Below are 18,454 nucleotides of genomic sequence, written 5' to 3' on the forward strand. Positions count from 1 at the left end.
GTCCTCAATCGCCGGTGGAGCTCATCATGAATTAGAAATGCACTCCACCCCAGAGAACAATTGCACAAACAGATATGGTTCTCACTGGCTCGAGAGAAGAGATGGCAATATATATTATGAGGCCCCATTGTGTTTTTATGGGCACTGCAAAGCAGACCCAGCTCCGCTGGTAAAAGCGGAGGCACTATTTGGACTATAGACGGCAACTTGCCAGTGCAGGCTCTTTGATTTCCAGCAGGTCTGTTTTACAAAACAGATGTACAGCTTAAATATATCAAACCTCCTATTTCAGGGCTTAAACCCACTTCTAACTATTTAGGGATGGGGGTGGGAAATTTGTTGGAGGGCGAGTATCCTTCATCTGCCTATTATATCTCTTTTTGTGCAGGAAGGAGGATGCGGCATTGTATCATAGGTCTCATGTAGCAGTTGCCCTGTTCCCAGATAGCGAGACTAACAGTTGAAACAGCTCGTGTTTTCTTCATGCATCCTTTAAATTTCCCCTGTGACACTTAGATTCTCTCTCTGTCCTTGTTCTGTTCCATCAGGTTCCTTTTTAACTTCTACCACTACTTCTACATGCTAACAAACGTCCTCTTCTACGTCAGTTCTGCCATCAACCCCATCCTCTACAACTTGGTGTCAGCAAACTTCCGCCAGATCTTCATCTCCACCCTCACCTTCCTGTGCCTGCCCTGGAGAAAGAAGAAAAAGAGACCCACCTTCACCAGGAAGTCCAATAGCATCTCCAGCAACCACACGTTTTCCAGCCAAGTCACTAGGGAAACGACATATTGAGACCCAAGTGAAGCCAAAGGAAAGGAGAACGTGTTTCAAAACTTGAGAGAGACCCCTGGGACTTTAAAGCATGGTCTCCTAAACCACATAGCACGAATGTGTTTAGCCGAATAATTTTTGTTGGAACAAATAGGCTTTGCTCTGCCAGTCTCGTTGAGGTTATTTTAAAGCATCGGCCTTGGCTCTTGTGGGTAATGTCTATACATTTTGTAACTTCCGTCTGGCATAGGTTCAGATACTGTGTTATCCGGGAAGCCAAAACATGTCTTCAACCTATGAATCCTAAGCTTTGGCAGCTCATTCTGCAGTTCACTCATTTCTCAAAGCAAAGATGCCATGTTAAAGTGTAAGAGCAGGAGATCGTTTCTCTTGGTGGCACTAGGCTGAACGAAGAGACAGCAGTTTTTTTTATAAAAAGGGATTGTTTTGGAGGGTGGGTGTACTCATCTTATTAGGTGCTAAAAGAAAGAGGAATGGAAAACTTTGAATTTGCAGGGAATGTAGCACTCAGGGAGCCAGGCGGTTTTGTAGAGAACTACTTTTGAATTCTGGTTAATTAGACCATTCGGGAGAGACTCCTGTATAAGAATAGATAATGCCTTACATAGAATAGGATGGGCACAGTGTTCAGACAAGGTTTTCTGGGGCTGGAAGCATCTTTTTAAATGTGTGTGTACATAGCCTAGCACGGGGGGCCCCAAGCCCTGTTGAGTCCTTAAAGCACTACAGCAACACAAATAGAAAATATCAGCAAAGTCTTGAATGCCTAAATTGAGGCATACCCAAAAGTTGAAAGCTAATGAGGAGGTCATCATATTTTTGCCTAATAGCCAAATCCCATTAATTGATCTATATTAATTATATTAATTGATTCTATTGGTCAGAATCAGGATGGTTGATGGCTGCTGATGGGTGAGCTTCATAAATGTCGTGGTCCGTTGACTTATTTCTCACTTTTATTCCAGTTTTTCTTCTTCAGCTCTTCAAGTAGATGGCTGATACCCCAGAGGGCAAGCTCAGTGCTTAGGTAACTTGAGACCTTGTAAGAGGCTTGTGCATTTTCCTATGTTGGTGCCCTAATATTCTCTTCTTCTTTAAAGAAAAAGAGGAAATTGCTTGTATTTCCTCTTTTATCTGTTGGCCATCCAGGCTGTAGCTATAAAAGCACAAATCACACAACTGAGCAATTAAAAGAAGCAAGACAAATTAATTTCCAGCTTATTGACTCCAAAAACAGGCTACAAAAGCAATGGGCAGAATTGTAGGGTGCAAAAGAGTCATTCCTGTTCCAGGGGAGGAAGCAGCACACATACGAACCGCTCCATGTAATAAAGCCTCCACTTGAAATAAGAGAGCTTACCACAAAAGTTCTTTCCAGAAGCAAGGAGTAAATGTGTATTGACCCCTGGTTTCATGCACAAAAGAAGCAGACATTATAGGCTGATACATAATGGGGCCCAGATGCAATACCATCTGATAGCTTGGGATTTGCAAATCCAAAAGGACTAGGCAGGCTGAGGTTGTTGAGTAGGCAACCCTAGCATGCAACAAAAGACTTCAGAAATCTTTAGTTCTAAAATGGAGGCCCCAGGTGATTAGCTGAAGAAATGTCTCTACCATCAGAGATCTTCTATACCAGTGACCTATATGCACATGGGCTTGGGCAATTTATGTTGTGACCCCATACACAGATATATATGGTACTGCCCAGGCCACTTGGTCATTCTCACCATTACTTCCCCTGCCTGTAGCAATTATGTCCTGTCTCCTGGACCCAAGTTCATAAAAATCCCATCCAAGAAACCATGTGTCAGGTTTCTGGGGTGTAGCTGTATTGGTCTAGAGGAAAAAGCAATTAAAGAATTTTTTTTTTTTTGCAAAAATCTAGTTGGTCTAATAAAAGATATCACCTGTACTGCAAATCCAAAAAACCCATCATTCTAGTCAACTGAAAATAAGCCTAAGAAATCAATTTTTCATAGTTAGTAAGGTCTGAAGGGACCTGAGCAGATCATTGAGTCCGACCCCCTGTCATGGCAGGAAAGAGTACTGGGGTCAAACGACCCCAGCAAGGTGTTCATCCAGTCTCCTCTCAAAGCCCCCCAGGGTAGGAGCCAGCACCACTTCGCTTGGAAGTTTGTCCCAGATCGTAGCCACCCTGACCATGAAGTCGCGCCTCCTGATGTCTAATCTGAATTTACCCTCTGCCAGCTTGTGACTGCTATTCCTGGTCACTCCTGGCAGTGCCCGGGGGAACAGGGACTCCCCCAGTGCCTGCTGGTCCCCCCGACTAGTTTGTAACAGGCCACTAGATCCCCCCTCAGCCTTCTCTTGTGGAGGCCAAACAGGTTCACGTCCCGTAACCTCTCGTCATAGGGCCTGCCCTGCTGCCCCCGACCATGCGAGTGGCCTCCTCTGGACCCTCTCCATGCTGTCCACATCCCTCCTGAAGTGCGGCGCCCAGAACTGGACACAGTACTCCAGCTGCGGCCTGACCAGTGCCGCATAGAGGGGGGGATCACCTCCCTGGACCTGCTCGAGATGCATCTGTGGATGCAGGACAAGGTGCGGTTGGCCTTCCTGACCGCGTCCCCACACTGCTGGCCCATGTCCATCCTGGCATCAGTGATGACTCCAAGATCCTTTCCGGCCTCTGCACTGACAAGAAGGGAGTTCCCCAGCCTGTAGGTATGGTGCTGGCTCTTCCTCCCCAGGCGCAGCACCTTGCACTTGTCGGTGTTGAATCCCTTCCTGTTCTTGTCTGCCCACCCCTGTAACCTGTCTAGGTCCGGTTGTAGCCTATTGCTCCCATTTAGCGTGCCCACATCCCTCCATATCTTAGTGTCATCAGCAAATGTGAACAGGTGCTTTTTACCCCCTCGTCCAAGTGGCTGATGAAGATGTTGAACAGTGCGGGCCCGAGGACGGAGCCCTGGGGGACCCCACTGCCCACGTCCCTCCAGGTCGAACATGACCCGTCCACCACCGCTCCCTGGGTGCGGCCCTCCCGCCAGTTGGCGACACATCTGACTGTGTGGGTGTCGACACCACAGCCCCCAGTTTCTTAATGAGAACAGGGTGAGAGACGGTGTCAAGGCCTTCCGCAAGTCCAGGAAGACGATGTCCACTGCTCCCCCTGCATCTAAGGATTTGGTGACCTGGTCGTAGAAGGCCGCCAGGTTGGTCTGACAGGACCTGCCGCTAATGAACCCGTGTTGGTTGCCCCTGAGCATAATCTCCCCCCGGCCCCTCATGCACAGGCACCAGAATAATTCTCTCAAAAAGCTTGCCCAGGATCGAGGTAAGACTGACTGGCCTATAGTTTCCTGGGTCCTCCTTCCTCCCCTTTTTGAAGATGGAAACCACGTTGGCCCTTTTCCAGTCCTCTGGCCCCACACCAGAGCACCACGAGTGCTCGTACAGCCGTGCCAGGGGTCCTGCAATGACCGCAGCTAATTCCCTCAGCACTCGGGGGTGGAGATCGTCTGGACCCGCTGATTTGAATACATCCAGTCCCTCCAGACGTTCCCTGACTAGATCCTCCCTGACCCTTGGCCTGGGTGCGCCTCCCCTGGGGTCTAAGAAATCAGGTCCTTTTGTTTTCTCTAGGTTCACTCTTCAGTGAGTGATGCTCTCTCACATTAACGATCGTGATTTGAATGGGCTGTAATAATAAGGCCACAAATTGCCATGTCCTTGTGAAAAAAAATGATTGAATCTCATCATAGCAGAGGGCAGACTGACTGGTATTCTAAGTTAAATTACTTCTTAAATTAGTCCACAGTCACCCTGGAACAGTTATGTTAGGGGTGAGGACAGAAATCAGGTCCTTTTGTTTCAAAAGCACAGGACCCACTGCCTGAAAAGAAGGGGATCTCTTTTGGGGTAGCAGTACAGAGCCAATGGCTTAGGGAGGAGCAGTTCTGCTGACCTGAGTAACCATCTCTGGTGTATACCTACACACATGCATTGTTAAGCAAGCCCATGAAAACTAACAGCCCAAATGACTGTAAATGGGATTCAGCTTTTTCTGCTGGTTGTTTTGCTCCATGCTGAGCTGACCAGTAGGAAGCGTACTAGAAAGCACTGGTCACTTCTGTGTTCGGTGACGTTGCGGTCCCTTCCAGCTTTACTTTTCTATGAATTGTTTCTCTGAGATACTTTTGTCCAGTGACCGACTGCACAGAGCCAAAAACTGTCTTTCCGGGTTTTCAACCTTTTTTCATTTGCGAACCCCTAAAACATTTTGAATGGAGGTGCGGACCCCTTTGAATTGTAAGTGTGGGTGTTTGCATACTTTTGATTGATCATCATCATCTTTCACAGACCCTGTAGACATAGTTTGTGGACTCCCATGGGATCCGCAGACTACGGGGTGAAAACCACAGATCTAATGGATCAAGCCCTAGAGAGAGAGGGCTACACGTGAGAGCTAGGTCTTGTAAGGCATTGGTGGCATGCCCACCATGACAGTGTCAGGTATTGTAGAGGCCATAACATCCAACAATACATAACAGGGTTGGGAGATTTTATACCTAATACAGACCATCTAAGAAATAAAGGGCTCTAACCCGAGAATAGAAATAGTTGTGCACTTATTTTCAATTTGACGCTACCAGGATTGCAAGCTCTGGTCTGTTGTGCTTTCTCTTATTTATTTCTCAGGTTGTCCCTGAAGCAAGACAAAAATTACTTCTGAACCAGCGTCTTTATATTTTATGTACGGCTGGCTCCTGGTTAAGTAGAAAAACAAGCTTTTAAATTTCCCTAGAAAAACAACCCAAATGTTAGAGGGGCCTTGCTTTATATGAAAGTTTCTTTTGTGAATGGTTTATACATAATGAATAGATGTTGTGAGCATGCTTTCACACTTCACTAGCATGCATTAGGAATGGTAATAAGTACAGAAGCAGGAGTTATAGATGGTTATAAGGGAACATAGCAAACCATCTATTGCCTTTGTTGAACTCCTAATAATATTTGATAACTGGCTGACCATTTATTAATAAATAACTGACTGTGTCTTTCTCTTTTATTAACTGCTTAAATCTTCACGTAAAGGTAAGAGGACTGTTTGTGAAAGCTATGCAAATAAATAGGCCACCTAAAATTTAAAGTAACAAATGGAGACAGGGTCAGTTTGTGTGTGTGTGTGTGTGTGTGTGTGTGTGTACACATACACACACCTATCTATCTATCTGGATAGATAGATATGTGCTGTGGGCTACTTGGGCAATATTATTCCTGTTCCATCTGCCCCTGGATGATGAATCTGCTCCATTTACTTCTATGATACTATTTGAGGCTGAATATCCCTGTTAGCTAAAATACTTGTCCAATTCAGGGCAAACAGATTTTCCTTGAGCAGAATCTAGATAGATAGATAAAGTGGATCCTATTTGAAAGGAATGCAGGAATTTTCATTGGACAGTTACTGCTCAGTTTGCTTGGCAATGTTGTTGAATATCTTCCCTTAATCCATTGGAGTTCATAGGGTCTCTATAATCTGCTCTATAACTTTGTATCTTAAAATTGTCTATCCCATTTTTGCAAGAGATGCAATAAAGGATGCTTATCCAGATGTTTACCCAGAAATGAACCTAACAAGCAACATTTTCAGCCTAACTGAGCCTATGACATTTTTCCAGTTGTAAATAATTCTCTGACTGCATGAATAATTTCCATCATTTGTGCCTGCAAGGCAGGGAGCTCAATCTCTGAAGGGCCCAACTCTCACCTGGAAGTCATTCTTGAGAAAATATTATTTGCTCCCACAAAACACAAGCTGACTGTCCCGGACTAGGATGATAACCTTGCTCTCACTTAGTTTTTCCATGTGCCGGTAGGTTCCTTAAAAGGAAATTAATATGTGCAAAAATAATCCAGAAAGTTCAGGAATCTGCACAGAGCATTCAACTTCCAGTGATGTTAACGGGCAAAACAGGCACAGAGAATATCATCAGACATTTAGTTCGGCCTGACCCCCAAGGATAGGTAGAAAGGATGCAGTAGCCAGATATATAAAAAATCATCTACTTTTATGGGTTGGTGGTAGTTTCCCACTGACTCAGAGCTCAGTGGAGACAACTTAAACTGAACCAGTTTGGACAGATCCCTGTGCAATCTTATTAAGATACCCTCCCCCTGCCAGTCCAAAGCTTGCCATCCTGTGTGGTGGTGTTAGAGTTGCCAGGATCATTGTCTTTCAGCAGGACTTCTAGCTCCCTTAAGCATAATTTAAATTTCCCATCCTGCATTAAATCATGCTGGAGAAGTGCAACTTCTTATATATTCCTGGTAAATATTAATCTGGTGAAATGTGTTTGATTACCCACTATTTAATCTGCTGGGGAAATAAAAGCACTGTGTGAGAATCATTGTCCCACTTGATGCTTGTCTTAGTTTTTCCCTCGTGAGATCCAGCGGTAGCACTCACAATAGTTGATTGTGTTCCTGAGAGGTTGATGGGTCCCTTTTGGATCCAGCTCTAAAATAGGGGAAAAGCTAAACTGAAAATGAAACTATTGTGCTCAAGCTTTTGTGGCACATTGAGAGCACCAGGACCATCTGGAATAGTTCAAAATTTTGTGAACTCCTCCAAGCATTTTCTAGTTCCCAAACCTTCATTTCTGGATTTGAAAACAAAGAAAGGCCTGCACTGGGTTTGATATTGCAGCCCAACACCTGAATAGTAGGGATTTAGGGAGGAAGCTCAGCTTGATTTCAGCTGCCAGACTTCTGATGTGTTCAGATCCAGGGTTTTGGCTCTGTTGAAAACTCATGGGAGCGAGGAGATGACTTCAAAGATACCATGACTTGAAACAGGTGCACATGAGTTTTTAGCTAAAAGAAGCCTGTGCTGTATTGCAGAGAGGACTCCAACTGGTGCAAGGAGAAGGTCCAGTTTGCGTGGTACACACACCAGTTTGCTGTTTTATGCGGCTTGTTCCCCCCGCTCCCTGTCTGCCCCTTCTTAACGACTGTCTGCCAACGCAACAAGGGCTGGGTTTGAACCGGACTTTTAAACTGATAATGTTGAAGTGGGTTTGACTTTAGGCAAAAAAAATTCACTTGCCCTTAATGTTTGTGTTTCCTCTAGTGGTTGTGACTTGATTGCTTCTAAATTGCATGCAGGGACAGAGACGGGCGAGCATCTGTGAGCAGCAGACTTAATCTCTGTGACTTTCCTAGGAGCATTCTGCAATGTTCACATCTGCTAGGAGAGTCCCGAGACCCTGCAGATGCAAAACGCTAGCAGATGGATCCGAGAGGCACAGTCTAATGAGACTTGGCCAGGCGACCTCTTGAAATAGAGCTGGAAGGTTTCATTTATCTTCCCGGTACTCTTGTCCGTGCCCACGTGTCACCATTTGCCAGCGCGCAGAATCAGGTTGCCAGTCATTCTGCTATTTAGAAATGTCTCCCCGACAAGACTTTGCTTACCCAAGGTCCAGACCACATCAGTGTTTGAATGCTCCGCTGACTTCGGCTTTTTGTGAAGTGCATGAGATTTTGCTTCCGTGACTTTGCCCTTAAAGACCAGAATGAACAGGGAGGGACGTCCAAGAAGGGTTTCAAGACACGTGTTATAATAACAAGTGCTGATAAATATCAAAGATTTCTCACAATACAAAAGAAAGATGGGTTTTTCTGACGGGCGACTTGTGGTGCGGGTTGAAAGTAAATGTCCTTTAGCCCATGTGTTACCAGGGTGTGCACCCTTCGTGTAGGGAACACCCATTCACACAGATTTTTTGTGTTCGTGAAATAATTTCTTCTGCTACTTTGCTGATTAAAATGCATTGTATGGTCATTCTGTAAAAAAAAAAAAGAAATAAAGTCTGTATCTTTTAGTTTTGTTTCCAGCGTGGAAAGTACAGCTGAACAAATTCTTCTGTTTAAGTTTGGATGGTTTTAGCAGTCAAATAGCAAATCCAGTTTCATGACTATGTCCCAGCTTTGTGCTTCTTCAAGTCAACAGCCTTGCACATGTTGTACCTGTGGTGAAAATAAGACAAGTGCACATTTCTTTTCTATTTAAATACAAAATATTATGTGCTTTATTTCATGTGGCCTGTCGTGTGTCAGGAATAATGAACATCCTGAGTGTGTCAGAGTTGAATTTGTAATAGTTGCTTCAGCAAAAGAAAGGGCGAGGGATATGGAATCCCTCTGCGTAGCCATCTAAGAAGCTCTTTAAATGTAACATGCCATTATTTATAGTGTAATTTATGAGCAAACTGTAATGGAAAGGTTACTTCCTGATATTAACCTTTGTGCTATATGGTATCTTATTCGATTTTTTTTTATTATTATTTGGTCATTTGTTGATCTTAAGAAATAAACAGCCAAATTTAAAGTTGGGTTGATTGTGATTAAGTGGCAGATGCGGCTTAATGACGCCCATTTGCTAGTGTTGATAGGTCGTTCCACTCCATGAAACTCTATTGCCTTGAAATCCAGTGTTGCTAATCCATTGCAGAGGGAGCCATGGCATGTGCAAGAGGCTGAGCTCTCCATTCCCTCGGCTGCTGGTACAGCGTGTTCAGCAGTCAGTCCAAACCTGCAAGCCAGGTGCCATCTGTATCAGAAACCAGGAAAGTAGTCTTACAGCAGTAGGAAATACCAGGCTGTGTCTGATTCAGGGCAAGGTCAGCCATGACTAACCTGAGAAGATGCCAACAGAGACAGAGGAGAGCAACAAAGTGCCTCGTCTTGCCCAGTGCAGAAATGGCACCGAGCAACCCGAGCCAGCGCTCTCCATTTGTGAAAGGCAAAATCTTTGAATGGGTGGTGTACAAGAACAGCAGTGGCAGAGGGAGGCTATTTTTTTAATTAAAGGAAGAGTTTCTGCAAACCTCACATGCAAAAGCACCCCTTTTCTTGTGTGGGTTGTGCAGCTACCATTAGAAAAGAAGTCCCACGACTACAACTTGGTGGTATCCTGCAACCAGAGTATGCCTTTCTGATTCCACCCACATGGTTTTATCCCTCAAAATGTGTTGTTGGTTTTTTTTAAATATGACATTATTGTCATTCTTCATATTACAGCACAACCCCAGCTGACATTGGAGCCCTATGGTGCCAGGTGCTGTACACACCCAGGGGAAGAAACAGTCCATGGCCCAAGGACCTTAATGCTACACAGACAAGAAGAAGGAGGCAGGGAAGGAATAGTTAAGGGTTATTATCCCTCCTCTGCAAAAGGGGAGAAGAGCCAGTGAGCAATCTCCCACAGGCATTTCATGGGAGAGCCAGGGATTGAATCCAGTTTCGCTTTGTCTACAGCTTTAGGATGCATGATACACCTTCACCTTGGCCTGCTTTTTTATGTGAGCAGACTGCTCCCCTTCCACACAATCCCATTGATTATTTTCACTGTTTTTGCACCATTTTTTCTAACACATGCCTATTCAGAGGGGGACTCATGCCTCTTCTTGTCTGCTCAACAAAGCTATGAAACCTAATGCTGAGTGTGCACCTTTCCTCCCCCAGACCCCAGCTTCTCCTTGCTCAAGATGTGATGTTGAGAGCTCAGCTACTTGTGAGACAAATCTGCAAAAGCTTCATTTTTCAGCCAGTCGCCTCTGATGATTGCCTGTCTGGAAAAAATACCCAGTGCTTGGAAGAAGCTAGAAAAATCCTTTAGCATTTGGAATCACTCAAAGGTGGAAAGTCGGCTTCTAAATCAGAGTTAAAATTTACAGCTGCTCAAAACCAGGAGCAGGCATTTCACAGCTGTTCGGTGATTAGGATAGCAAAAAGTCACAGCGGGAATGAGTAAAGAATGAAAGAAATGATTAGTCAAATCCCTGGCACTCAAGCTGCTATGATAGAAAGTTAATTTTTTCTGTGCACTGCCCCAAAATATGGACTCCAGCACCTTTCAAGCATGGAAATCCCACAGCACTGAGTAAAGTTCATCTCTGCCCCACATTGCTCCCCACATCTTATTTAGGTTTGTGCATACGCATGTACAGACTGGGCTTGAGCCCTTTGAAAATGATGCCCTTTGTTAGCTGCACTGATGCTATAAATGCACTTGGGACTACAGAAAGCTAAAATTTCAAGGGTTGAAAAATCACGTTTCTGATGTGCAACCCTCCACCCTCCCAGCAATGCTCTGTAAAAACCACCCAAACAGTATCCCACCTAATCAATGGAAAGAAAAGCAGAAGTAAAAGTCACAGCACTTTTTCGGTTTTGTAGATGGAAGATCAGTACTTCTGTATTAAGCAGTAGTCATGGCTTATTTATAACGTTCACTAAAATGATAGTGTAGAATTAACAATTAAATTATGTAATGATAAAATGGTACGATTTGTGGATATTGGTAAAAGCATACAACAAAATTACACAGTCTGGATTTAAACAAAGTAAAAGCGAACACAATGTATGATAATACAAATAAATGAAGGAATATGAACTACTGGAATAAAAAGTATAAATAGAGAACATATTTGATTTTGGCACTATTCATTGCACAAATGGTACAAATACACCTCTGGACTATAGGACAGGTTTCAAGTGTTAGAGAAGAATCAAATTGTTTGTTCTTCATTAGCCCAATACTTAAAATTTTCTACTAATAGAGAAATCCATTTCCCTCTTGTTTCTTCAAAGAATGAACAAGACCACGAACAGTGATTTACACTATCTATCTCGTTCTTCCTGCAGGAGCATATCCTGTCCAATGGAGGGTCTGACACCCTCTCCCCATGGCAAGTGCAGATCTCATTAGAGTGAATCACCGTCTCGTAATGGCCTCTTATTGTTCGTGGTTATGCACTTCAGACAGATATACCAAAAGACTGCTGTATTAATTTCATAAAAAGGGGAAATTTGAGAAAATCTCACCTGCATAACAGTCTGCATGCTGGTATCTTCAGTTCTTAAACTGGTATTTTGTTTTACAGCTGGGGGAAATATTGGATCAGTAGCTGTTAGCACATTTCCCAGGCCACTTGTCTGGAGGAGGAGAGTATAAATGTTATTTAACTATTCAAATTGGGGTATTGTTGGAAAAGAAGAAGCTTTTTAAAATGCACTTAGGATATCAGATGGGGGTACCAAATACCCCGCTAATTTTAACCAGTAATTTTGGGTTCTTGAGCTAAAAAGTTCACATTAAGCAGCCGGGTTTCAGATCACACGAGTCCTCCCCGCACCATCTCTGTATCAAACCAGAAGGAACAGTGTCAAGCAGGCCATATTTCTCATTTCAATTGCAAAAGTAATTTTCATCATTCACAAGAAAGGACTTTCATCATCTTCTCGAAACAAATGCTGTACTCGAGTATATGGCTCCATAAAACTTGCTAAACAGCAGTCTGAAATTTAATTTATTTGCACTGCTTTTAAATCCTCCTCAACCTTATTGAATTTGTTTGAGCTGTCAAGCAGGTTGGAATAAGTTTACGAGAGTATTTAAGCAATAAGGCCATGACAGGCAGTGTATCTTTGTTGTTATTGCAAGCCTTGGCTGGGCTGCAAAGCGTGAAGTGGAGCATGAAGTGACTTTGGGCACTCGAGTGCAAAACCCCTCTAGAAATGTACTGCCCAGCGTGCAGCTATTCAGCTGAATTATACAGCATCTTCCTTTTGCGCTTGCTCAGTTTGCACCAACCTGCAGGAACTTCATACCAGCCTGTGCCCAGTTGCAAGCCGGAGGTGTGACCGTGTGGGGGAAACATACCCAATCTAGCTTTAATCTGGCAAGGAGACCCTCTGCCCCGGGCTGTCTCGGCAGACCTCACGAGTGCCTACTGATAGAAGGATTTCTTTGTGTTGGCACAACAACACTACCTCCCCATGCAAAATAAGCTGAGCTAACAGTAGCCCTGTTCTGTCTGCACACCTGCATTCACACCAGAGGTTTTGCTGGCCTTGCTGTGTCAGATCAACTCCACAGTCATAAACTCCTAGAAGAAGGTTTCAGGTGGGATATAGGAAAAACTTCTTCCCAGTTCGTTTGACCAGACTCTGGAATAGACTCCCAGCGGGGTGGTGCAGGCGCCTGCCCTGGAGATCTTCCAAAGGCGACTGCATGCACGCCTTGCTGGGGTTATTTGACCCCTGCCGTCTTTCCTGCCTGGAGCAAGGGGGCAGGACCCGGTGCTCTCACAAACTTCCAGCCCTAAATTTCTGTGCATCTGAGATGGGGTGTGCCACTTTTTCACACCCCTCGTCACCATGACTGTGTTGGAAGCTGTGTAACTCAAGAAACAACTGCAATAAAGATGCACTACAAGCTTCAGCACCAGCTATGTACCCCCCCGGCAGGCAGCCGGGGGTGGCCCAGGCCCATACCATTGCTTTTATCACCACAGCTAACTTGATTTTACCTTGTTAAGTCCCTACAAACTTTTGGCCCATTGCTGCTCTACTAGTAAGCAATGGATCCACGTTCTCGCATGCATTCTCTCCATCTCTGGTCTTTGAAGGGGAGACTGATGAGCCAAGCAGCAGACCAAACTCATTAAATCCTGGGCTTATGTGCATTCACAAAAAGGGGGGAGGGGGAGAGAGGCCATCTTCCCATAATTTGAAGTTGGGTTTTTCCATTAGGCACCCAACTCTCGCTCCAAGTCAGCTAGGGATAGCGATTGAAACGAAGCACACAAAGTCAATGAGCTCTGCACGCCTGTCAATGAGCTCTGCATCCCTTTGGTGCATGCAAGTCAATGAGCTCTGCATGCCTGTCTCCCTTTGGTGCCTTGAGAAAATCCCAGCTTGAATGTGTGAATATCGTCAGTTGGATACTCCTGGATATCAAAATAGCCCAAACACTTTTACCTCCTGATACACTAGGACATTTCCATCCCTCCAGTGGGTTGCTTTTACTTGAAAGCACAGGCTGCCTCAGCTGTTTTATATTTGCAATTACATCGGGCTTAATTACACTTGGCTGCTTTTCTATGAAATCTTTGAAGTTGGAAGAAATGGAAAGCAGTGCCCCCGTTTAACCACAAAAACGTAGAATCGTGTTGCAAAGCACAAGCAGCTCACTTTGTCTGCTTTTGTGCCGCAGCTCTGCGCGACAGACCCTTCACTGCACTCGCTGAGCTCGATTAGGCTGGTTGTCAACAGAATCTGCGAAAAACCCGAGGCAGCGATGAATGCGTTGCCTTGAAGAGATGCTTCAAATTGTTCAACGAGCTAAAATTGCTTCCCTGAAAAGAATGGGAAGTGCTGGTTAGACCCTCCCCCCCCCTTTCCATGCCAGCATGAAAATACTTTTTTCTTTTGGGACACAAGGAAAATCCCACTGCTGTTGATTAAAATACACCGTGTAGAGCGGCAACTATTTTATTTTACCTTACCGCGAAATTCTCCGGAGGCACAACAGAAGCTGGACCCAAGAGCTTTTACTGAGTGTCCCTCTCCCCTACCCTTCCTTTGCCCTGTTTGTTTAAATCTCAGGTGCTTTAGAAGCTGTCTGCTCTCCCGTGTTTGCACAATCCCAGCGCAACGAGGCTTTTAGTACCTATGCACTACCTGAATTAATCATAATTAAAAATGAAGGGTCAGCAGTTCCATATCCCAATACTAATTTTCTGTACTATCTAAACTCCCTGTGAAAAGCTCCACTGTCAAATATGCCAAGTGTGAAGAGGTCCTTTAGGCTAGGCAACATATTGCCAGCTGTTTCATGTGCTGAGCATTGAAAGGGCCTGCCTCCGCTCCCTGCCCTATGGGGCTTGTTCAAAGGAAGAGTCCAAAAGTCCGGCAGAAATGTGTAAAAGTGATCTGGGGGAAATCCAGCATGAGCAGGGCGGGTGTTGCCCTGTAGCCACAGCAAGTGGTTGTACTGGGTTTCTGAATGTGACAGGTGGAAAAGCATCCACTAGCTCCTCTGATGTCTGCGTAGGCCCCAAGGACATCCTTGTGCCAGTCCCATATGGAGCTATGCCTAGAGAAGGGAAATCGGTGGCGAAGGGTATGTCTGCTTCTACTGTCACACCTAGTTAGTCCCTTGGGCAGCTCTCTGTCTGGCCCTTCACTTCAATAATATAATCAAGACCAATTAAGTCCTGGTCAAGCTCTGTTTGAGGGGGATTGAATGGTTCCTACCATCTTTAAGGTATTCCTCACGATACTGTGTTAGCAAGGCAGGAACATACTGTTACTTCTCTTGTACAGATGGGGACCCGAGGCACAGATGGCCTAAGTCATTTATTTTACAATCCCCTGTGGAAGAGCAAAGACAGGAAATCTGGGTGTCTATAGGACCCTAGCTTGTAGGCACCCTTCTTTTCCTTTCCGTTCCCTTCATTGTCAGTACCTAGTCAATCATCCGATGAACCACCCCAGGATCCCACTGAAAAGTCACATTGCCAAAACCCACCTGGCATTAACAACTCTAAAGCAACAGGCCGATTGCTACCCAGCAACACCGACAGCCGTGGCCTTCCCAGGGTCCTTGCTGATGAGTGTCCATGTCCCGGGCGCACGCTTCCCTCGCACGGGCTGTAAAGATTGCAGGAAAGGGCTTGACATGGTTATGAACAGGCTGCGCAGGAAGCGGGAGCAGATACGAAAGCTGTTAAGTAGCAGTGACCCCGAGCAACGTCTAGGACAGTGGTCTCCAAAGTGGGGTGTGCGCGAGACGGTCCCAGGGGGCGTGCGAAGAAAATATTAGAACTTGTATTTTTATTTATTTTTTATCTAAAAAAATAAGAAAGAAATTAAGCTTTACTGATATTTAATACACAGATTGACACTGGCGCCCTCACTCAGTCCGTATGCCGGACGGTCACGCGTCACGTACGGCACGGGAGGTGTCCTGAGGGAAGGAGCATTCGTTCGCTTTCAGCGTATTGCAGTTTACGTGTGCCCGGTTAAGTGGATTTACGAATTATATTATCTAGTTTTAACTAAACTAAGCCTCACAAAATGGACAAGTGGCTTAAAAAAATTCCTGCAAAGAAACCACGGATTGAAGATAATACTAATAATGCAAGCACAAGCGAACAACAAGAAAATGGCAGAGCTGGCACTTCTCCTACGCCTAGTGCGAGCTCTTCATCCGCCACGTTACAAGGTAAAAGCAATGACAATTTAGTTTCTATTTTTTCTGTATGTTTTATAATGTACATAATATATTAGTCCGGTAGTACATGGATATAATTTATAAATAAATAAATATACGTATATTGGGAGGTGCGTGCTCAAAACTTTTTTTACTGATAGGGGTGCGCGAATATAAATATACATATATTGGGGGGGGGCATGCTCAAAAATTTTTTACTGATGAGGTGCATGATCAAAAAAGTTTGGAGACCACTGGTCTAGGAGCACGGTACCGTATCCGCGACACTCAGTTTTCAGCGGTCTGCTCTTTCGTTCGTATGATCGGAAGGCCACCGCCACTGCCGCTGGTATTTTTACTGCCTCTTCTGGTACACTGTACTCCTTGCAAAGGTCCACGGGGTAGCAAGAAGTTGTTGTTTTTCTTCTGATGGGACATTCATATGAGTCACTTTGCTTTAGCACCGTTGTGAGAGAGTCTGTAAGCAGATTGCGTGCCTGGGGAGACCCTTTTCTGTGATCATTGTGGAAGAAAGGGTCAAATCTCTTCCAGACCCAAAACCGCCATCTCCCAGTTTGGGCTTTAGCTGGGACCGCCTGTGAGAAGTGAAAGATGCAGGGTAATAAACCTTTCCATAGCATCTCGACGATTTATTCTCTTGGGTAATGAAGGCGCATCCTGTCTGAGTTTCTGATTCAGCCAAGCCCTTAGGACGCATGCTTGCTTTCCAGCCCATGCTGAAGTGCTTTGTTTGAATCCAGGCTCCAAGCAGTGCCCTTTCCTGAAATGGACTCTCCGTATTAATGAATGTAATTACCACTTTCTTGAGCATGTATAGATTAACTACAGACCCAGATGCCCAGCTGATGTAGAGCACTGTGCGTCAGCTGAAAGACCTAATCCACCCTTCTTTAAGTAACTCAGTCTGTTTCTATTTGTTTCTCTTTCAAAGGACTTTTATTTTTTTTAATACCATTTAAAAAAAAAAAACAGGCTGGAAGCACTTCATTATGTTAGCAGCTCCACAGCCACTCTGAAATGCCAGAGGCTGTCATCAGATTAAAACAGAAATCACGTTTCATAGCTCATGCCTGGAACCGACAAAGTCTCCAGTGCTGAATTTGATTGAATACCGGGCACTATCTCTTGCTTATGGTATACATTGCAATGTAAAAGAGGAAGATAGTTTATCAAGGCATGCTTCAGTGCTTTTTGATGTCATGTAGAGAATACAAGGCTCATTGCCATCTCTGAACACACTCGTAATTTTTACTTTGTATCTTAATAAGATTACATGAACTTTAGGGAAAAAACTTTTTTTTATGTTCCTTCATATTCCTATAGGAATATACACAATATGTTCCTATACTGTGGATGTTGCTTAATCTGAGCTGTGGAAAGACCACTGAGGGGCAAGGATAAAATATGCCCAGAATTAGTGTGCTCCTTTTTGTAATAAAAGATTAGAGGATCGCACACCAGATCTATTTCTCTTCGGATAGCACTGGCTGATATTTATTGGCTCCAAAGCAATCTTGTGTTCAATGCTGTATGTGGACAAAAGGCTGGGAGCTTAAGTGAGTGAGAGTCAACTCCCTCCTCTTGGTGTCATCTGGAATAAAGACTCTGCTCCCAAGGGTTTTAAATGTATGAGGAAGGCAGAAAGATGGCAAGCAAGGAAAAGCAAGAAAAAGGATGAGAAGAGTGTGAACTGATTCACTTATATCGCTGTTGTTATTAGGCCCGTGTGTACTTTAAAGGGATTCCTCTGGATGTGACGTCTGAAAAAAATTCTCCCACTATTTCTTTGTCATTTGCCAGATAACTAAAAGCAAAACTTTTTGTGGAAACGGTCAGATTTTGATTAGTTTCTGTAGGAAGACTGCTAGGTTTTGGCCTGGGTCTGGGACCACAAACGTTGTAGGATCTGCTGGGCCAGGCACCCCTACTTGTGACTGACACTGGTATTATTCCCATCAGTTTTGCTTTTGCCAGTCACTGAATACCGTCTTGAGACTGGAGATTTGACCTGGGGGTGGTTTGGGGGTTTTTTGTTTTGGGGGTTTTTTTGCTATTAACAAGTGTAAGCTAAATATCAAATTGACTGACAAATAAGACTATTGCACCCAAGACCTCATCAAAGAATACATCCTGCAAGTTGCTTGTACAGACATCCCCACTAAAGCTAGCAGGGCTCCTTGAAGCTGCCCGTCTCTGGAGCGTCTCTTGTATAGGGCTTATTTTGACTCGTGGGAAGTCCGCCAGCAAATGGAAGTGCTGCCAGGGTGAGCTCCTGTAGCACAACCAGTGCAGGTACTTAAACCACTTCACGTTTCAGGTACATTTGTATTCCTGTTACTAATTAATACATTAGTGTTTTCATTCTCACTGGGAAGCCTCCGATACAAAAGCAGCTGCTGTGGTGATGAAGCCAACATGACAAAGAACACAGACCCTTTTAAAACCTAGCCCACTTCTTTCCATGCACCTCAACTAGGTCTTTGAAAAGAAGACGCCGGTCTCTAATGCAGTGTGACATTCATAAGAGCACTCAGCATTATAAGTATGAATCAAATCCCTGTATTGCAAAGACCATGCCATTAACAGACAATCAAAAGACAAAGC

General features: G+C 44.5%; 1 protein-coding gene across 1 annotated transcript in view; it reads left to right on the top strand.

Moving 5' to 3' along the window:
• The window catches only part of NTSR1 (neurotensin receptor 1), an 88,884-nt gene extending 88,073 nt beyond the window's left edge, over positions 1–811 (top strand). The window contains exon 4 of the mRNA XM_090065288.1: positions 549–811. Coding sequence (XP_089921414.1) covers positions 549–798 — 250 coding nt within the window. The 3' untranslated portion in view covers positions 799–811. The remainder of the gene's footprint in view (positions 1–548) is intronic.
• Positions 812–18,454: the final 17,643 nt, after the last annotated feature.

This window comes from Crocodylus siamensis, chromosome 10 (genome assembly GCF_052110815.1).
Source record: "Crocodylus siamensis isolate JL-2025a chromosome 10, ASM5211081v1, whole genome shotgun sequence".
NCBI classification, from domain to species: Eukaryota; Metazoa; Chordata; order Crocodylia; family Crocodylidae; genus Crocodylus; species Crocodylus siamensis.